The 20,410-nt window shown below is 42.9% G+C and overlaps 1 protein-coding gene across 1 annotated transcript; it reads left to right on the top strand.

Moving 5' to 3' along the window:
• The first annotated feature begins 342 nt into the window (after nucleotides 1-342).
• LOC147102434 (uncharacterized) lies at nucleotides 343-14,507 on the top strand. The gene is made up of 13 exons (XM_085964872.1): nucleotides 343-581; nucleotides 2,739-2,863; nucleotides 3,064-3,175; nucleotides 3,869-5,392; nucleotides 7,203-7,343; nucleotides 7,735-7,922; nucleotides 8,008-8,105; nucleotides 8,965-9,092; nucleotides 9,167-9,356; nucleotides 10,497-10,644; nucleotides 10,797-10,875; nucleotides 11,267-11,389; nucleotides 13,692-14,507. Exons 1-13 carry the CDS (start codon nucleotides 380-382, stop codon nucleotides 13,799-13,801), a joined length of 3,168 nt encoding a protein of 1,055 aa, XP_085820998.1. The 5' UTR covers nucleotides 343-379; the 3' UTR covers nucleotides 13,802-14,507.
• Nucleotides 14,508-20,410: the final 5,903 nt, after the last annotated feature.

Below are 20,410 nucleotides of genomic sequence, written 5' to 3' on the forward strand. Positions count from 1 at the left end.
ATAACCCTTCACCAATCAAATTAAAAGATGACTGCGGGTTCCTCTTTTTGTACAACCAAAACAAGTTCACAAATAAACTAACAAAAAACCAATAACCGTTTTAAATAACCCTCCACCAATCAAATTAAAAGATGACTGCGGGTTGCCGATAGATAAATAATTACAAGATATTGGTAATCAGTTTAGTAGGAAAACTGGGTAGCATCAATTAAGCATAGCACACAAGTTACCACGAAGTGTATTTTATTTGACTTGCTGGTTAACCGCACCCAATCGAATGCAGGGAGGCTTAACTTGCAGTTGAGACCTGGTTAACAGGGCAGACAAGCTCCCTTGAAAAGCACTCTGGTGCTGGCTGAGGGTACACTAGCAGTTCGAGATGGGGCTATTGATGATATTTTTGTTTCTCTGGGGTAGCTGCTTAAGGGTGCGGGCTCTGGGCTCATCCCCCCGATTTCGAAGCCCTGTAGCGGTGCAATACGTTGACTATCCCGAGGAGATTACTTGCGCGCCGTTGGGGGTCGTGGTGCGAATTCGCAATGATTCGTTTCAGGGGATGTTCATTCGGCTTTCAATCGTGGGTAAGTCATGAGCCGTGAAAGGTTCAAATAATAAGGGCGGTTTGGCACAATCTCTATTCCTCTTGCTCCAAGTAGTCTAAGTTACTTGTAACCAAACCAAACCAAACTTCAGTTGTATTTCCCTCCAACTATACCTGTTTCCGTCCCCTTTGAACAAGGATGTTGTATCTACATCGGGAGAGGTTTTATCTCAGTGAGGGGGAAAAGTCACTCCTTTCCAGGATGGTAACTTAACACGGAATCTCTTGTAAAACCTCATCACAGATGGTGGTCCAATTCTATTGGTGTGATCCCTACTCTAGAATATCTTCCAAATAGCTGCCCATGCTGCTTGCTATAGTCAAGCTATCAGTCAGTGATATTCCTCGCTGAAGCAAAGCTTTCTATCTCTCTCCAGTTCCTCTGCTGGCTTGACCGTCAACTGTTTTGGCCCCTCATTCTTGCCATAAATTTGGTGTACTTGCCCAATGTTCGAAAGCCTCAATCTACTTTGTTGAGCATACTTTTGATCACCTTCCTCTGATGGGGTTTTTGTCTATGAAGTGACTTCAAACGTTGGCCTATAGAAAGAAAAATATCTTTTTTATGTAGTGCCTTTCACAACGTAATTTTGAGTGGTCACTTAATGTAAGGGAATGTGGCAGCCAATTTAAGCACAATGAAGTCTCTCAAATGATGAGGTAAAAGACTAGTTTTTTTTTGTGACGGTTGAGGGATAAATATTGGCCAGGGCATTGGGAGAATTCTCCCAGAGGCACTATATAAAATGGAACTTGCTAACCTGATGTCCTATTGTGATTTCTATTCTCAAGTCTTAGCTAGGCTAAGTATGGCAATTTGAAATGTTATCTTTATTGGGGGGGGGGGTGGAATGGTTTTTCTATAAATATAGAATTTCTGTCTGAAGCAATAAAATTGCAGGTTTATATAAAGGTTCTCTGGCTAGGAGATTCAATATCCATTTAGTTCTTGTATACCTGACCAAATTGGATTCTCCTGAAGGACAGATCTGTGTCTGTCTGATGGGTATTGAAGAATATAAGCCATTGGGCATGTCATTAGCTCTACCACTGATACCAGTTGAGTAATGCAGGTGTTGCCTTTATCTGATCAATGTGGATGTGAGCATCTCCTTGCCCCTTTTTTTATATTAAAAAATCAAACATTCTATACCTAGAGCTTATTTAAAGGATCAACACTTTTTATATAGTGCCTTTATTGTGTTGCCTGAATGTGCCAAAGCACTTGTGACTGGATTGCTTTTGAAGTGGTGGCGTACAGACAAATGTGGCCAACTTGTGCAAGGTTGGAATATGCAAGTGTGACATTACACCATGTCTCTAATTCCCTCAGCTATGCTGGTGTTGTAGGTCATCAACTGGGAGGGTTGCTCGGGCTGCCTGCCTGCCTGCCTTGCCCACAGTCTTGTCCTTGCTTGGGTCCCTCCTGAAGAGGGAACATGGAAGGCCTGAAGCACATCACATGACCAAAGTCATGGGAATAGAGTCTGAGACACACACTTACTAGCTTTACAAGTTTCCTTTTTTTTTGATTCTGTTTGAATCTAACTTTGTTTCAGTTCTTTAATTGAATGTGCATCCTTTAGGGCCTGAGCAAATTTGTTTCTCTGTTGATGACACTGGGTCAACTCTGCCATCTTTATGGATCAATTAAAGGCATACACTAGTTGATTTGAGAATTGTTGTTTTGATGACCACTTTAAAGATATGTGGAAGTTAAGGGTGGTATTACTTTGGCTTCTGTACAAATGTGTTCTGCAATGGATAACTTTTTAGCTTTAGCCTAAAATAGTCTATTTTTGAAGTTGGTGGGCAGCCTGTACTATTAACTATAGATCAATGGTACAAGGATGGGTGGATAATGGTGGGGTACACTATCCCAGCCACCTCACTTCTTCCATGTATAATTGGTTCATAGGCCATGTGTGCTTGGTGTAGAAACTACTTGCCACAAGATCAGAGTTGGGAGATGGGCTGACGTGTCTTGCTCTTGTAGCTATTTCTACTGGGTGGTTAATTATGTGCTGTTAATATCTAAATTGAGTGTTTTGATAACACTTGGGTTTTCCCCCCCCTTTTTTTTAACTGTTGCAGTGGCTGTAAGTGACCATACAATAAACTGCTTTTTGTTGAACAGATAACTATGGTATACCAAGAGATTTGCGTTCATTGCCCAGCAGCTGTAAATTTACAACTCTTCCACAGTTGGATGGGTCACTGCTTTTCAGTACTCCATACAATGGATGCTATGTTCATTTAATGGTAAGTGTAGACTTTGTTTCTGTCAAATAATATTGCTAATTGTCACTTAACTGTCCTTGCATGGGTTGGCGATGGGTAGAAATATTCCTCTGCTGGATTGGTGTAATTTTTTTTGCTGCTGTATCTTGGTGGAATGTTCTACTGTATTAAGCTTGCTTGCTATCAATTTATTGGATGCTATTGCTGTTCCTCCCCTCTAGAATACAACAGTAAGCATGGAATTGAGAATTGATGGAATTGATGCATCTAAAAGGATCATTGTTATAGAGCGCATTCCTGTAAACTGTACACTGCCATCGGCTCAAGTGACTGGTATGTCTTAAACACTTGGGCTTTTATTTAATTTGCAACAAAAGCCACTTTCCTCCAGGACAGTAAGTTGACCAATCTGCTGCCCTGCAGTGGTCAAATCCTATTGATTTGAAATTTCAGTGTCCTGGATCAGTTGCTGCTTACCCAGTTGGTAATGCATGGTTTTTTAATGGATCTGATTTGTCATTTCCCCAATATGGACTCCAGTATGCAATCTGCACTGTTGGAGGTGCTGATAGTCCAATGTGATATTAAATGAAGCAGTCTTGACTGTACGAGACCCTGTGGCCCTACTTAAAAGGCATTTCAGTTCTCCAGATCTTCTGGCCAGCATTCTGCAATCCAGTAAGACCATAAATATTTAGTTATTCAGTTACTGTTTGACCTTACTGTGCATAACTTGGCTGTCAAGATGTGCACAAGTGACTACAAAATAAACCCACTAATTGTAGGGTGCTTTGGAAAGTCCTTGTTGCATGTAAGTGCTGGTACTCCTTTCCTCTGCCAATAAATCTCTAGTTCAGAAATGCCCTCCTCGAACTCTGACCTTTGCAACTGCACTGTTAAATTCCATGTGCATTTGAAAGCCTTGCACCCACATGTCTTCTCTTTCCCCACCCATGTTTCTGCTATATTGCTGTTTTCTAAATCTACTCTTGCTCCTTTTTGTAACAGTCTGTTTAATTTCAACAGATGACTCTTCAACAATGTTGAGCCACACAATAGGATACATTCACTTGGATCAGAAGCCAGTTAATGCAACACCAGGCACCATCCCAGCCAGATTGAAGCCAGTTAATGCAACACCAGTAACCATCCCAGCCAGACTGAAGCCAGTTAATGCAACACCAGGCACCATCCCAGCAGGATTGAAGCCAGTTAATGCAACACCAGTAACCATCCCAGCCAGACTGAAGCCAGTTAATGCAACACTTGGAACCATCCCAGCAGGATTGAAGCCAGTTAATGCAACACGAGGCACCATCCCAGCAGGATTGAAGCCAGTTGATGCAACACCAGTAACCATCCCAGCAGGATTGAAGCCAGTTAATGCAACACCAGCAGGATTGAAGCCAGTTAATGCAACACTTGGAACCATCCCAGCAGGATTGAAGCCAGTTAATGCAACACCAGTAACCCTCCCAGCAGGATTGAAGCCAGTTAATGCAACACCAGCAGGATTGAAGCCAGTTAATGCAACACTTGGAACCATCCCAGCAGGATTGAAGCCAGTTAATGCAACACGAGGCACCATCCCAGCAGGATTGAAGCCAGTTAATGCAACACCAGTAACCATCCCAGCAGGGTTGAAGCCAGTTAATGCAACACCAGCAGGATTGAAGCCAGTTAATGCAACACTTGGAACCATCCCAGCAGGATTGAAGCCAGTTAATGCAACACGAGGCACCATCCCAGCAGGGTTGAAGCCAGTTAATGCAACACCAGTAACCATCCCAGCAGGATTGAAGCCAGTTAATGCAACACCAGCAGGATTGAAGCCAGTTAATGCAACACTTGGAACCATCCCAGCAGGATTGAAGCCAGTTAATGCAACACTTGGAACCATCCCAGCAGGATTGAAGCCAGTTAATGCAACACGAGGCACCATCCCAGCAGGGTTGAAGCCAGTTAATGCAACACCAGTAACCATCCCAGCAGGATTGAAGCCAGTTAATGCAACACCAGCAGGATTGAAGCCAGTTAATGCAACACTTGGAACCATCCCAGCAGGATTGAAGCCAGTTAATGCAACACGAGGCACCATCCCAGCAGGGTTGAAGCCAGTTAATGCAACACCAGTAACCCTCCCAGCAGGATTGAAGCCAGTTAATGCAACACCAGCAGGATTGAAGCCAGTTAATGCAACACTTGGAACCATCCCAGCCAGACTGAAGCCAGTTAATGCAACACTTGGAACCATCCCAGCAGGATTGAAGCCAGTTAATGCAACACCAGTAACCATCCCAGCAGGATTGAAGCCAGTTAATGCAACACCAGCAGGATTGAAGCCAGTTAATGCAACACTTGGAACCATCCCAGCAGGATTGAAGCCAGTTAATGCAACACCAGTAACCATCCCAGCAGGATTGAAGCCAGTTAATGCAACACCAGCTGGACTGAAGCCAGTTAATGCAACACTTGGAACCATCCCAGCAGGACTGAAGCCAGTTAATGCAACACCAGTAATCATTCCAGTGGATCATAGTCTTAATGGAGGTATGATATGCATGTCAACAACTAAGCTGGTGCCAGTTTGCTAGTAGGGCTGGACCAGAAGGCTTGAAGTGTGAAAGCCACTTGATGTTTCCTCTTGCACCACTAATAGTGGTGGAAATTGTATTGGTGACAGGTGAAGGTTGGCTTTGAAATGCAATTTAATGTTCCAGGTAGTATAATTCTTTAAATCTCTCCACCTGGGAAGAAATATTTGCCAGCATCTAATTCTTGCATGTTTATGCACCCAAGTGCTTTAAAAGTAAGGCTGGAAAGCACCCTGGAATTTCCTAGTGCAGTAAGAGTGCTATTTCTCCCATGCAGGTCCCAGTCTGACTGCTTGTAGAAATGCAGGTGGAGAATCATTCTCCAGAAAGGCCAACTAGTTTTAAAGATGTTAGTTTGCGTAGTGTCTAGTGTTCATAGTACAGCGCAAGAGGCCATTCAGCCCATTGAGTCTGTTGGCTCTTAGCAATCCAGTTAGTTCCCACTCCCCTGCTTCATATCTAGCCCATTCCCTTTTTGAAGCTACTATTGAATCTATATCTACCACTCCTATTGGGCAGTGCATTCCAAATCCTAACCATTTTTTAAGAGAACTGTTCCTCATGTCACCTCTAGTTCTCTTGCCAATCACCTTCTGTGCTGCGCTCTTGTTATCAACTCTTCAGCCATTGGAAACAGTACTATCTAAACCCTTCATGATTTTAAACACCTGCCAAATCTTCGTTGCCATCTCTGCTCCAAAGAGAGCAACCCTCAGCTTCTCCAGTCTGTCCTTATAACTGTAATCCCTCATCCCTGGAACGATTCTAGTTGCTCTTTTCTGTACCCTCAAGCCTTCACATTTCCTGTAGTGTGGTGCCTAGAAATGGACAATACTCTAGCTGGGGCTGAACTAGTGTTTTATATAGGTTTAGCATAACTTCCTGGCTTTTGTGCTCTATGCCTCTTTATAAAGCCCAGGGTCCAATATACTTTATAAACTGCTTTGTTAACTTGTCCTGCTGCCTTCAAAGATTTCCCATGGTTTTTAGTGTGTGGTCTCTTCTCTGCATTAAATTTCATTTGCATGTGTCTGCCCATTCCACAAGTCTGTCTTGAAGTCTTGCTATCTTCCTCGCTGTTTATTAAACTTCCAAGTTGTGTAATCTGCAAGTATCAAAATTGTGCCCTTTACCCACAAGACCATCAAAAGCAGCAGTGGTCCTAGTACTGAACTTTAGAATACCACAGTATACCTCCAGTCTGGGGAAACGGCCATTCACCACAACTGTCTTCTACCCCTTAGCCAATTTTATATCCCATGGGCTTCCATTTTGCTAACTAGCCTAGTATGTGGTACTTTATCAAACACCTTGTTGAAGTCCATATACATCAACTGCTCTGCCCTCATCCACCCTCTTACCTTATCAAACAACTCAATCAAGTTAGTGGAATTTTTTTTTTTTTTAAATGGTAGAACAAAAGTGATTTGCTTTAATGTAAAACCTAATCAATAAATATGTAGTGTGGGTAATCCTAATTTGCATCTGAAGTTTATTGCTTAAAGTACTAGTAAATTACCTATGTTTATATTTTCAAGTTTATGGACAAGATAGGACATTGCAAACTTGATCTAGAGCCTGTAACATGATGATCTTGCAAAATTGAATAGATGTTGACTTTGGATTAATATCAAATCTTTAATGGGCAGTAATTTCTGGATGTGCACCTGATTGGAATGCAACCCTAGGTGTCTTGTGCTGACTTCTTTGATTCTTTAAATTGCAGTTCACCACTTGGTATTCATTGTAACCTCTACCTGTTACAGACAAAGCCAAAATTTGTGATGTTGGTGCCAAGGACCGTGTAAGATGTGGAAATGCCACACTTGGTGAGCTGGCATGTGGTGCCAAAGGATGCTGCTATGATCCAGTCAATGTGCAGACCCCTTGCTTTTATGGAAAAACTGGTTGGTTTTATTTAAATTCATGTTATGGAAAAGGCTATGAATGGGAGAGCCTTACTAACATACAATTTGTCCCATATCTGACTTCAGTAATATGTTGGTGCTTGTACATATGTCAGCCTTGTTCTTTACTACCAAGTGGCAACTTTCAAGTGCTGTTGGCACAGGTCTGTGGCAGCTTTGTAATTGGCTGACGTGCATGCAGAAAGCTTTTGAGGCCTGTTGTAAAGTAGTCTAAATTTGATGTTTCTTGCTTCTCCAATTTAATATAATTTGCAAGTTCTAATTTAAATCCAATGCTAGACAACTGGTCCCTTCAGATAAGTGCTGTAGTAAACCTTTTTTGTGGCAAACGAAGTTTGCTAATTGCATATGACCCTTTTTCTTCCCCCAGCTTATATTGACTGCACAAGCAATGGGCTATTTACCATTGTAGTCCCCAGGGTGGCAACAATCCCCCCACTCAATCTTGACTCTGTCTCCTTGGTGAATAATGAGAGTTCCGAATGTGTCCCTGTAGCCAGGACGGCTGAAATTGTAGTCTTCAGATTTCCTTTAAGTTCATGTGGGACCACTCTAACGGTAAGGTTTTTTGTTTGGTGTTTTTGCAGTGAGTGGGAGCTCACAAACTCCTCAAACTCTCAAGTTGTGTTATTTTTTAATATAGATTGATGGAGTAAACATCACTTATGGAGTGGATGTAATGGCAAAAAGGAACATCCGCAAAGGACCTCGTGGCTCTATAACCAGAGACAGTACTTTCAAGTAAGCTTCTGAATCCTGCACTGGGTCATGGTGGCAACTATTGCAATGGACCAAAGCCAAGCTTTCCAATTAAAAAAATTGCACTTGTGGCAGCTAATTAGATCATGGGAGGTTAAAACTGAAAAGGTTGGCAAGACCAGACCCATCAATGTGCTCACTATCCAAGAGGAGAAAGAGCCTATGGCCAACCTCAAGCCCCAAAAAACTGCCCATATATGGAATCCAAAGCCATACGTGCACTACCATTCTTCCCCCCCCCCCCCCCCCCAAAAAAAACCTTGTGTCCCAATTACTTGAGAACATGGGACTGCAATGCAATAATGGAAACAGTCTTTCATCCATCAGGCTGGTGCCAAAGGTCACTGGAGTTCTTCCCTTGCTTTATCTGTTGCTCCCCTCAATGGACTTGTCTGTATGTAAATGTGTAGTTGCACTGAGACTGACCACCACTGCCGCCTTGGGTATTCCACATGTTTATCAACATTCTAACTTAACATCATTCTCATGTCACATTGGTAAAGTTGTCCAGCCCTTCCTTAATTGAGCTCTAGTTTAAATCTGTTTCTTCTGTGGTAATGGAGAGAGTGAAATAGGCAGGGGGTGAGATTAAACCTGGCCCCATTAGTAATGGCTTTTTTTCTTGCACCAGTTCTCCTTACACCCCCCCACCCCCCCCCCCCCCCCCCCCCCCCCCAAACTAACCTCCACCCTGATGCAAAGCTTGATTCATATCACTTTTCATGTTAAGCTTGGGAGGTCTGTATTACACCTATGATTGGCACTATTTTTTGGCTCATTCATTTCTGGTAGTTTTGCTGATGCTTTCTACATGAGCAGCCTTTAATGCTATTGCTTATAGGTTGCACGTGACATGCCATTTAACTGGCAGTAGGAAGATCCCTTTGACGCTGGTGGTGAACACTCCTTCGCCTCTGCCTTTTGTCGTGCAGGATGGTGTCCTCCAAATGGAAATGAGGATTGCAAAAGGTAATACAAACTTTGAATGTGAGTTGGAAGAATACTAGGCCTGTACATTTTGCTGATCTAGTTTATTTCCACAGAGGAGTCATACAGTACTTGGTATGCTGATGAAGACTACCCAATAGTAAAATTTCTTAGGGAGCCAGTGTATGCAGAAGTACGCCTTCTCCACCGAGTGGATGCCAACATTGCACTAGTGCTGAGTGACTGCTGGGCAACCCAAACACCAGACCCTCATCATGGCATACAGTGGAGCATTCTTGTGAAAGGGCAAGTATACTTCCACACTTCCCTTTTCTTATACTTGTATTAAAACTCCTTCAGCTGAGGCTTGTGGCAAAGGCAGAATTTATTTCCCAATCGATATTTCAATATTTGCTTTTGTAGCCAGGTTCATGGCTCGAATGTGACTATAGCATTGAAACTTGCTTTGTTTTTCTTGGCCTTAATTTCCCCTTTCATTACGAGGGTTGCTATAATTGTTTAGAATGTCTGAATCATGTAACTAAAACTTGAAGCTATTGCGTATTTAAGACCAAGATCTAGTTCACTTTTTTTAGCTTCAAGGTTTTCTTTCTTCCCCCAGTTTATAGTATTCCCTACTGTCAGACTTGGGACTTGCCCAGAGGCAAGATACCAAGACCTAAGCGTGTGATTTAAGCTGACATCAGTGCAGAACTAAGTGTTGCACGCTAATCTTTCAGATAGATGTACTGAGACCCATCTACCCTCTTGGGTGTGGGAAGATTTCTTGGCACCATTCCGAGAGCAGGGAGTTCTTTGTCTTGGCCAACATTTATCCCTCGAGCAGCAACACGAATCTTTATTCACTTATGGGATGTGGGCATCACTGGCAAGGCCAGCATTTATTGCCCATCCCTAGTTGCCCTCAGTGCTGGTGAACCGCTGCAGTCCATGTGGTGAAGGTACTCCCACAGTGCTGTTGGGCAGGGAGTTCCAGGATTTTGACCCAGTGACTATGAAGGATCAGCGATATATTTCCAAATCAGGATGGTGTGAAACTTGGAGGTGGTGGTGTTCCCATGCGCCTGCTGCCCTTGTCCTTCTAGGTGGAAGAGGTCGTGGGTTTGGGAGGTGCTGCCGAAGAAGCCTTGGGAAGTTGCTGCAGTGCATCTTGTAGATGGTTTGGTCTCTTATCTTGCCTCATTGCTTTTTTGGGAGACCTTTGCTGTGTGCAAATTGGCTGTTTCCCCATGTTAACTATGACTAAATTTCAAAAGTACTGACTTGATGTGAAAGGAACTTTTTTATTTCTCCTCTCCTTTTGTACTTGCCCCTCCAGTAGTAAGAATGATTTTCACAGGTGCTAAACTGGAAGGCAAGTAAGCATTCTGAACCCTCCAGGATGAACACCTTCACAACGAAGCCTTTGTGGTTTTTTTGTCCTAGGTGCCCATATTATAAGGACAACTACTTAACCCAGTTGCATGCAGTTGATGCCACTTCCAGCTTGCAGTTTCCAACACATCACAAACGGTTTGAAGTGAAGACCTTTCGGTTTTGGGGCCGAAAAGTTGAAGTCCTCTTGACTGGAGAGGTTAGACCTTTTTCACACTTGTATTAAAACCTTAAGATCAGGCATGATCTTACTGAATAGCAGAGCAGGCTTGAGTGGCTGTGTGATCTACTCCTGCTCTTATTTCTTATGTTCTTACTGACTTGCTCAAGACTAACTTTTCTCTCTTGTAGGTCTACTTTCATTGTAGTGCAGCTGTGTGCCTTCTGTCTGAAATGGAAAAGTGTAGCACAACTTGTGATGCTGGAAAAAGTAAGAAGCACCTGAGACTTCAAATATTTCATGCTGCCCATCTTTCAGCCGCCATGATTTTTCTACAGCTATTGTAGGAAGGCCAATAATTGTGTATTAAATCTGATTCTCCATCTCATATTTGCTGCCTTGATTCTCTCATGCAGCTCAAATTTTGGGAAAGTTGCATGAACCTGCACTGTGCAGTCTGCAGGAATCTTTCAGCAGTGTTCCACACCTGTGAAGCTGAAATACAATAGCAGGCTGCCAATGAGTCTCATTGTTTGCTCACACTAGAAAACCAACTGTTTGTGACCAGGAAAGGCTTAAATGATTGCAAATTTCAGGCTTCAAGTGGGTTGTAGATGACTGACTAATGTATAATCGCACTAACACTTTCTCCTGTTGCCAGGAATCTCCAGAAATTCAGGCTTTCTCTCTCCAATTGAAGCCCAACACCAAGGACTGGTAACACTGAAGAAGCCAATAATGTTCTCTCTTGAAGATAGTGTTGCTGAGTCTTCCCAGGCAAATGGTATGAAGTGTATTGCATGCCTATTCCTAAACACATGTCAGCAATATAATCCTGAGTAATAATTGTGAAGACTGAACTGGCAGATAGATAACTGCTTTTTGAAGGGCTCACTTGTAAATTTGCAAAATTGGATGAACAGGCCCTGCAGACCTCTTATTGATGTTGCAAATTGAATAAGCCTGTCTAGTCTTGCAGATTTTGCAAAATCTGCCCTAACTATTGGCTAATCTGGGATACTGCCATTCAGGCCCTTGTGGTCTCATTTCTACCCCAGCATTGTTTCCTGCTCCTTGTAAGTACTCCACTACCGCTCCCTTCTATTTCTTTTATAGTGGAAATGCCAGTCCTTGCAAAATGCCTTCTAGTGTGACAATGGGTGTAGTCACTGCAGTGCCCCCCCCCCCCCCCCCCCCAAACTGCTTCCGGTTCACTAACACGTGGAATAAATTGAACATTAAGTAAGTTAACTCCTGCTCTAAATCAGTTATACAGCACAGAAAGAGGCCCTTCAGCCCATCGTGTTTGCGCTGGCCATCAAGCCCTGTCTAATCTAATCCCATTTTCCAGCATTTGCTCCATAGCCTTGTATGCTATGGTGTTTCAAGTGCTCATCCAAATGCTTCTTGAATGTTGAGGGTTCCTGCCTCGACCACCCTTTTCAGGCAGTGAGTTCCAGATTCCAACCACCCTCTGGGTGAAAAAGTTTTTCCTCAAATCCCCTCTAAACCTCCTGCCCCTTGCCTTGAATCTATGCCCCCTTGTTATTGACCCCTCTACTAAGGGGAGAAGTTCCTATCTATGCCCCTCATAATTTTGTATACCTCAATCAGGTCCCCCCTCAGCCTTCTCTGCTCCAAGGAAAACAACCCCAGCCTGTCCAGTCTTCATAGCTGAAGCGCTCCAGCCCAGGTAACATCCTGGTAAATCTCCTCTGCACCCTCTCCAAAGCAATCACATCCTTCCTATACTGTGGTGACCAGAACTGCACACAGTATTCCAGCTGTGGCCTTACCAGCATTTTGTACAGCTCCATCATAACCTCCCTGCTCTTATGATCTATGCCTTGGCTAATGAAGGCAAGTATCCCATATGCCTTTTTAACCACCTTATCCACCTGTCCTGCTGCCTTCAGGGATCTATGTACATGCACACCAAGGTCCCTCTAATCCTCTCTTTCCTAGGGTCTTAACATTCATTGTGTATTCCCTTGCCTTGTTAGTCCATCCAAAATGCATCACCTCACACTTTTCAGAGTTAAATCCCATTTGCTACTCTTCCACCCATCTGACCAACCCACCTATATCGTCCTGTAGCCTGAGGCTTCCCGCCTCGCTATTTACCACCCCACCAATTTTTGTGTCATCTGCGAACTTACTGATCATACCTTTTACATTCACATCTAAATCATTAATGTAGACCACAAACAGCAAGGGACCCAGCACTGATCCCTGCGGTACCCCACTGGACACAGGCTTTCAGTCACAAACAACCTTCCACCATCACCTTCTGCCACTAAGCCAGTTTTGGATCCAATGTGCCAAGGCACCCTGGATCCCATGGGCTCTTGCCTTCCTGACCAGTCTCCTATGTGGGACTTTATCAAAAGGTACAAACCAATCTTTGGCACTAGGGAAATGTTACTTGTATTTCATTTACTTTTGTTAGCCAGGTTAAATTACATCCCTTTGGACAATAGGCAAATGGGTACCAAAAGAGCTTCACTTGGCAAGAGCCCAGAATGAAGGTAACACTTGGTATTCTGCTGTGCTCCTAACTGGATTTGCCTCATGGCTATAGTAAGTTTGGTAGACCAAATGGATCATGCTAGATTATGGTATTGCAGTGTTGGCTTAATGCCTTTGCTATAGGATAATAACTTGATGCAAGTCAACATGACCATTCCTTGTCATGATATCTGGCTTCAGATTGAAGAGCATGGGTTACAAGGAACTAGCAGTTGTGCTTTCTAGAGTTGCTGGTCTAAATCTGGTGCACCTAACCTGATTGAGAAGTGTGTGGTGAACTGTTAATCAGAACCTTGGAAAGATGTATTAACCATATTGGGAATTCTCCAATTCTGAAGGAGGCATTGATATCAAATGGGATTTTGAGGCTATCGTGGGTTGGGGTGTAGTGGAGAACCTGTTTCAAAACATTCATTGGGCACTGGTGTATTAATGGGGTGAGATTAAGGTTATTGGTATAAGCCACCTGGAACTGTAGCAGTAGAATGGGGAGGATAGTTCATGTAACCATTGGTATGAAGTGTCAGTCTCACTAAACTTTAAACCTCTGTTTACAGGAAATGTAGCTGATGGCATCCTACTTACAGCAGCTGTGATCGCCCTTGCATTGGCCTTGATCTGTGGACTAGTTCTATGCTGGAACTGGCAAAAAATGCACATGTCTTGAGTTCTGTTCAACATGGTGAATTCTGAAGTCTCATTATACATTGTATTCTAATGTGTGCAAAAAATGTAATTGTCATTAAGCCCCTAGCTATATCATACAGTTTATAATTGCTGCTTGGTGCACCTTTCAGTGTGGACTGCATCTATAATGGACCCCAACAGCGTTTCAAGGTAAAACTGACTACTTGTTTGTATACATTCTTCATACAACATGGACCTGTACTTTAAATCAAGTTTCAACACTCTGGACCCTTTCCCTTCAATCCACACCCCCCGCCCCCCCCCCCCCCCCCCTTGATTGCCAAGTGCTTTCTCAACTTGTTCAATCATTATTCCAAAGTCACTGACAGTTGAGAGCCCTTGAGCTTGGGAACACTTGTGCTGTCTCCAAATGTGATTGGACATATCTTGGCAAAGCCAATTCTTTTAGGAGATAGCAGTTATTAAAAAAAATAAAAATCAAACTGTCTCTCCTAAATTGCCAATGCTAGTCCCTGCAAATTGGGGACTTGGTGTGATGGCTACTTTAACCTTTGGCTCCAGGGTGGGACTTCCAATGTAAATGTTAACTTGTCATGTTTATTGAAAAACCTGTTTGTTCCAAAATCCAGTATACTTGCAGAAATGGTTTATAAATCTAAACTTGTAATAAAATGTTGTTGTATTTATGCAGACCAGAAGAATTCTATTAAACTAAGTGAAGTGAATCTTTTCTCTGACTTTTTGTGCAGTATTACATGGGAAGGAATTTTAAATCCACCCCCCCCCCCCCCCCCCCCCAAAACCTTCTTTGAAAGCAACCATTTGGTTACAAGCCAACCATTGAAACAACTGCTCGGTCATAACTTGCCAACAGTAATTAACTTGACTTTTAAAATGTGGAACTTAATCTCTGAATTTGGTTCCTTTACACCTTTTTAGAAGGTGGCACATTGCTGGAGGGGCATCAAAACTAACATGATGGTTAAACTAGCAGACGAAGCAATTTAAGTGTCTTGCATAATTTGTTCACACCAGAATTTTGTACAAAATGGCTTTTCAGCTAGACAAAGGTTGTTCTTGAATCTTGTGGCACTGTACATTAGTGTAAATTTTTACTCTTCATTCCTAGTGGCATCAGTAAAGCTTTAAAACACTAGAGGGTGCAATTTTCCCATCAGTTGATAGGAATATAAAACTGGATTTCTTGTTGGTACTTAAATTGCTGGAACAATTTCACTCCCAATTGTTGGTTTTTACACACTTGAGCAAATGATCTGAAGTAGTGTTGTTGTTTCAAGGGGATGGGGAAGGTATAGTTGGATTGATGCCCATTTTAGAAACTTGTGATATTTTGTGTACAGGATCAAGTTTTTAAAATGCACTTATTATCCACCTTGTGCACCTGCTCAACAGAACCTCTGTTGAACAATTGGGCTTTTATATTGGTGCTGCTACTCTGGAATGATGTCTTCCCTCTGAGACTGGGCTGTCTCCAGTCAGACTAAATGGCATTCTCACAATCTGGAGCACAAGATGCAGTGGGGGTGGGGGAATTTTACAGGATATCTCTCAGCACTTCTGGTATTTGCTAACTTTGTATGAAGTGGAGCATTGGTGACTAGTGCCCATGAGCTGATGGCTAGGTCTGCTTTTGGGGGCAGGCAGAAGTGAGGGTGAGAATTTTAGCACTAGGCATTAAATCAAATTAAAGAAATCCATGAAATGCTGTAGATATATAAGAAGCCGGAGTAGGCCATACGGCCCCTCAGGCCTGCTCCGCCATTCAATAGGATCATGGCTGATCTGAATCTAGACTCGTGTCCACTTCCCTGCCCTCTCCCCGTAACCTCTTATTCCCTTATCTGCTAGGAAACTGTATCTCCGTTTTAAATTTATTAAATGTTGCAGCTTCCACAGCTCTCGGTAGCAAATTCCATAGATTTACTACTCTCTGTAGAAGTTTCTCCTCATCTCAGTTTTGAAAGGGCAGCCCCTTATACTAAGATTATGCCCCCCTAGTTCTAGTCTCCCCCATCAGTGGAAACATCCTCACCGCATCCATCTGATCAAACCCCCTCACAATCTCTTATGTTTCGATAAGATCGCCTCTCATTCTTCTGAACTCCAATGAGTAGCGTCCCAACCTACTCGACATTTCCTCATACGTCAAGCCCCTCATCTCCAGAATCAACAGTGAACCTTCTCTGAACCACCTCGAGAGCAAGTATATCTTAAATATGGAAACCAAAACTGCACGCAGTATTCCAAGTGTGGCCTCACCAATACCCTGTATAACTCAAGCAAGACTTCCCTGTTTTTATACTCCATTCCCCCTTGCAATAAAAGCCAAGATTCTATTGGCCTTCCTGATCACCTGCATACTAACTTTGTGTTTCATGCACCAGGACCCCCAGATCCCTTTGTACTGTAGCACTTTGCAGTTTCTCTCCATTTAGATAATAACTTGCTCTTTGATTTTTTTTCTGCCAAAGTGCATAACCTCACGCTTTCCAACATTATATTGCATCTGCCCACTCACTTAGCCTGTCTATGCCCTTTTGCAGGTTTTTTATGTCCTCCTCACTCACTGCTTTCCCTCCTATCTTTGTATTGTCAGCAAACTTGGATATGTTGCACTCAGTCCCTTCCTCCAAATCGTTAATCTAGATTGTAAAGAGTTGGGGTCCCAGCACTGACCCCTGCGGAACACCAGTGGTTACTGATTGCCAGCTCGAGAACGAACCATTTATCCCAACTTTGTTTTCTGTTAGATAGCCAATCTTCCACCCATGCCAGTATATTACCCCCAATCCTGTGATTTAAAAAAAAAAAATCTTGATCAGTAATCTTGTGTGAAACCTTGTCAAATGCCTTTTGGAAGTCCAAATACACTACATCCACTGGTTCCCCTTTATCCACCCTGCATGTTACGTCCTCAAAGAATTCGAGCAAATTTGTCAAACATGACTTCCCCTTCATGAAACCATGCTGACTCTGTCCTATTAAATTATGTTTATCCAAATGCTCTGTTACTGTTTCCTTAATAATGGACTCCAACATTTTGCCAACCACAGATGTTGGGCTAACTGGTCTGTAGTTTCTGGCTTTTTGTCTACTTCCCTTCTTAAATAAGGTTGTTACATTAGCAGTTTTCCAATTGGCCGGGACCTTTCCTGAGTCCAGGGAGTTTTGGAATATAATCACCAATGCATCCACAATCCCTACCGCCACTTCTCTCAAGACCCTAGGATGTAGGCCATCAGGTCCGGGGGATTTATCCGCCTTAATTCCCATTATTTTACCGAATACCATCTCCTTAGTGATTTTAATCATGTTTAGCTCCTCCTCCTTTCTCCTTTCTTCCCCCCCCCCCCCCCCCCCCCCCCCCCCGTTTGTCCAGTGTCGGGATATTTTTAGTGTCCTCTTCTGTAAAGACTGATACAAAATATTTGTTCAGCGTCTTTGCCATCTCCATGTTCCCCACCACTAGTTTCCCGGTCCCATCCTCTAAGGGACCAACGTTCACTTTAGCCACCCTTTTACTTTTTATATAGCTGTAGAAACTCTTGCTATCTGTTTTTATATTTTTTGCTAGTTTACTTTCATAATCCATCTTCCCTTAATTAATCTTTTAGTTATTGTTTGCTGGCTTTTAAATGCTTCCCAATCTTCTATTCTCCCACTAGATTTGGCTACTTTATATGCCCTTGTTTTCAGTCGGATACTATCCTTTATTACTTTACTAAGCCACGGATGGCTGTCTTTTCTTTTACTCCCCTTTTTCCTCAGTGGAATATATTTATCTTGAAAGATGGGAAATATCTCCTTGAATGTAGACCACTGCTCTTGTACCGTCTTACACTTTAATCTGTTTTCCCAGTCCACTTTAGTCAATTCTCCTCTCATACCTTCATAGTCTCCTTTATTTAAGCTCAGTACGCTGGTTTGAGATCCAACTCTCTCACCCTCAAACTGAATTTGGAATTCAACCATTATTATGGTCACTCATTCCAAGGGGATCCTTTACTAGGACATTTTTTATTAATCCTGTCTCATTACACAGGACCAGATCTAAGATTGCCTGCCCCCTGGTTGGTTCAGTTACATACTGCTCAAGGAACCCATCCCTAATACACTCTATGAACTCATCCTCCAGGCTGCCATGCCCAATTTGATTAGTCCAGTCAATGTGAAAGTTAAAATCCCCCATGATTATAGCTGTTCCCTTATTACAAGCCCCAACTATTTCCTGATTTATATACCGACCAACAGAGTTGCAACTGTTAGGAGGCCTATAGACTACGCCCACTAGTGACTTTTTCCCCTTATTATTCCTTATCTCCACCCAAACTGTTTCGCTATCCTGATCCTTTGACCCAATATCATTTCTGACTATTGCAGTGATTCCATCCTTGATTAACATAGCAACCCCACCTCCCTTTCCTTCCTGTCTGTCCTTCCTAATTGTCAAATACCCCTGGATGTTTAGTTCCCAGTCATGGTCACCTTGCAGCCATGTTTCCGTAATGGCCACCAGATCATACCCATGTGTAGTTATTTGTACCGTCAACTCGTCTATTTTGTTACGAATGCTGCGTGCATTGAGATAAAGAACTTTCAAATATGTTTTCTGACAATTTATTCCTGCTTTTACCCCCTTTACTACTTTACCATTATACATTCTGTCCCTTCCTGACACGAATGGTCTAGCTAGCAGTTGCCTTTTTTCTTACGTTGTGTAACTGGTGTTGCCAGGTTTCAAATCAGACATGCAGTCTGTTTTAATAGTCAAATGCTGCCAGTTAAAGATTGTGCCTCCATACTGGAGAATGGGAGCTGATTAAAATTAAATATAGGTGCTCTTCAACTGCATGCCTTCACTCATGAATTAATTGACATTTGTTCTACTCTGCACTGGGACAGAGCCCAAGTGTGAGACTGTGATGTGCTGCATACATGAGGCTTTTCCTTACTCCAATCTCTTGCAGAGGGCATTGGTGTGGCCCAGTCATGACTTTCACTAATGCTGCTTTACTGTCAATAATTTCTTTCATAAGGATATTCTAATTGCCTTTTAACAAACACTTGCTGTGATAGTCCTTCCTCTGATTCTACTGAATCTTGCACTGTAATCTCTAGCAGTCCTGTAACTCTGCCCCCCCCCCCCACGCGATGGAAATGTGCAATTCTGAAATCAAACACTAAATATTAACCTCCACACAAGGTGATACTGCACTAACTTGAAACTAAACCCTAATTCTCTCTTCACATTAATTCAACTGAGCGACAGTGCTATTTTGTAGAATCACACAGCACAGAAGGAGGCCCTTTGGCTCATCGTGCCTGTGCCCACTCCCCTACTCTTTGCCCACAGCCCTGCAAAACTTACCTTTTCAAGTATATATCCAATTTACTATTGAATCTGCTTCCACTGCCCTTTTAGGCAGCACATTTCATTTCAAAAGTAATTTCCATGAATCTGCAACTCTGGCAATGTGACTCAACATTACATTTGCAGTTTTAGGAGAAAACTGATTAATTGCAACCAAATGGTTTTTGGTACTAGACTGTCAAATAGTGTCCCACCTGTCAGTTACCCAGGCAGCAAGTCTAATTCAGTCAAATGCTGAATAACTCGTCGTGACTGACCTGTTTGTTTATCACAGTCATTTGTTTCTTGGGGAAAATACCAACTTGTAAAGTAAGCAAAGTAACTTTTGCCAGCAAAATATGGTTGTCTTTTTGCCTGTTGCTCACTTGTGTGTTCTTTCTCTCCGCGCTCCCCCCCCCCCCCACCCCCAATTTGCTGCTCTTTATCTTGTCTTGACCTTGCTGGGGTGTGGGTGTCCTGTTCGAGTCCATTGGCTAATTTCTCTAAATATACTTTTGCACTAAAGTCTAGAAGTATGACAGGACTGTTGGCTGATCCAGTGGGGACACTATAATTGGCCTTTGCGCTCTGTGGGATGGGAGAAGGGGGGGGGGGGGGGCACCTAAGGAAATAAAAGATTGGCCAAGGTTCTTGCTCCTGATCCCTGGCCAGTGACTCTATCTGGACAATGTACGTGTGTGCGAAGACACACGGGGACAGGATCAGCCTTGGCTGTAATAGCCCAATGGTTGATTAATCTCTCAGTACTCACTATGAAGGCTTGCACGCGAAGAATAATACCTTCCGTGAGCTACTGAAAGCAGCTGGCAACTATGAAACACTAGTCCAATACAAGTCAACCAAGAAGGGAGGCTTCACGGATGGGCTTAAGTTTAACAGTGAATAGCCGAGCCAGGCAAGTCTTGGTTCTGATCTCTCCTCACAACTGGATGGATCTGTAGGTCTTTTCCTGTCCATCATTCTTGTGTGTTCGTAACAACTGACTGCAGATCATCAGCAGGATCCTGATCCGAGGGCTTTCCTCTTCCATGTTATTGTAAAGGATGAAGAATGTTAGAGAATTAAAGAATAATATTTATTTGACAACATTCCTTACACAAGCTTGGTCTTTAATTTTTGCATCCGGTTTTTGAAGTGCAGTTTCTTGCGCGGTATGCCCGTGTTACATTCTGCCCCTTTGTGCTACTATGTGGATTGCGAGATCTACATGTTGGACTCTCCAAAACCGTATACTGG

The sequence above is a fragment of the Somniosus microcephalus genome, chromosome 22, assembly GCF_052327205.1.
Source record: "Somniosus microcephalus isolate GS21.2 chromosome 22, FLI_Smic_1.0, whole genome shotgun sequence".
Lineage (NCBI taxonomy): Eukaryota > Metazoa > Chordata > Chondrichthyes > Squaliformes > Somniosidae > Somniosus > Somniosus microcephalus.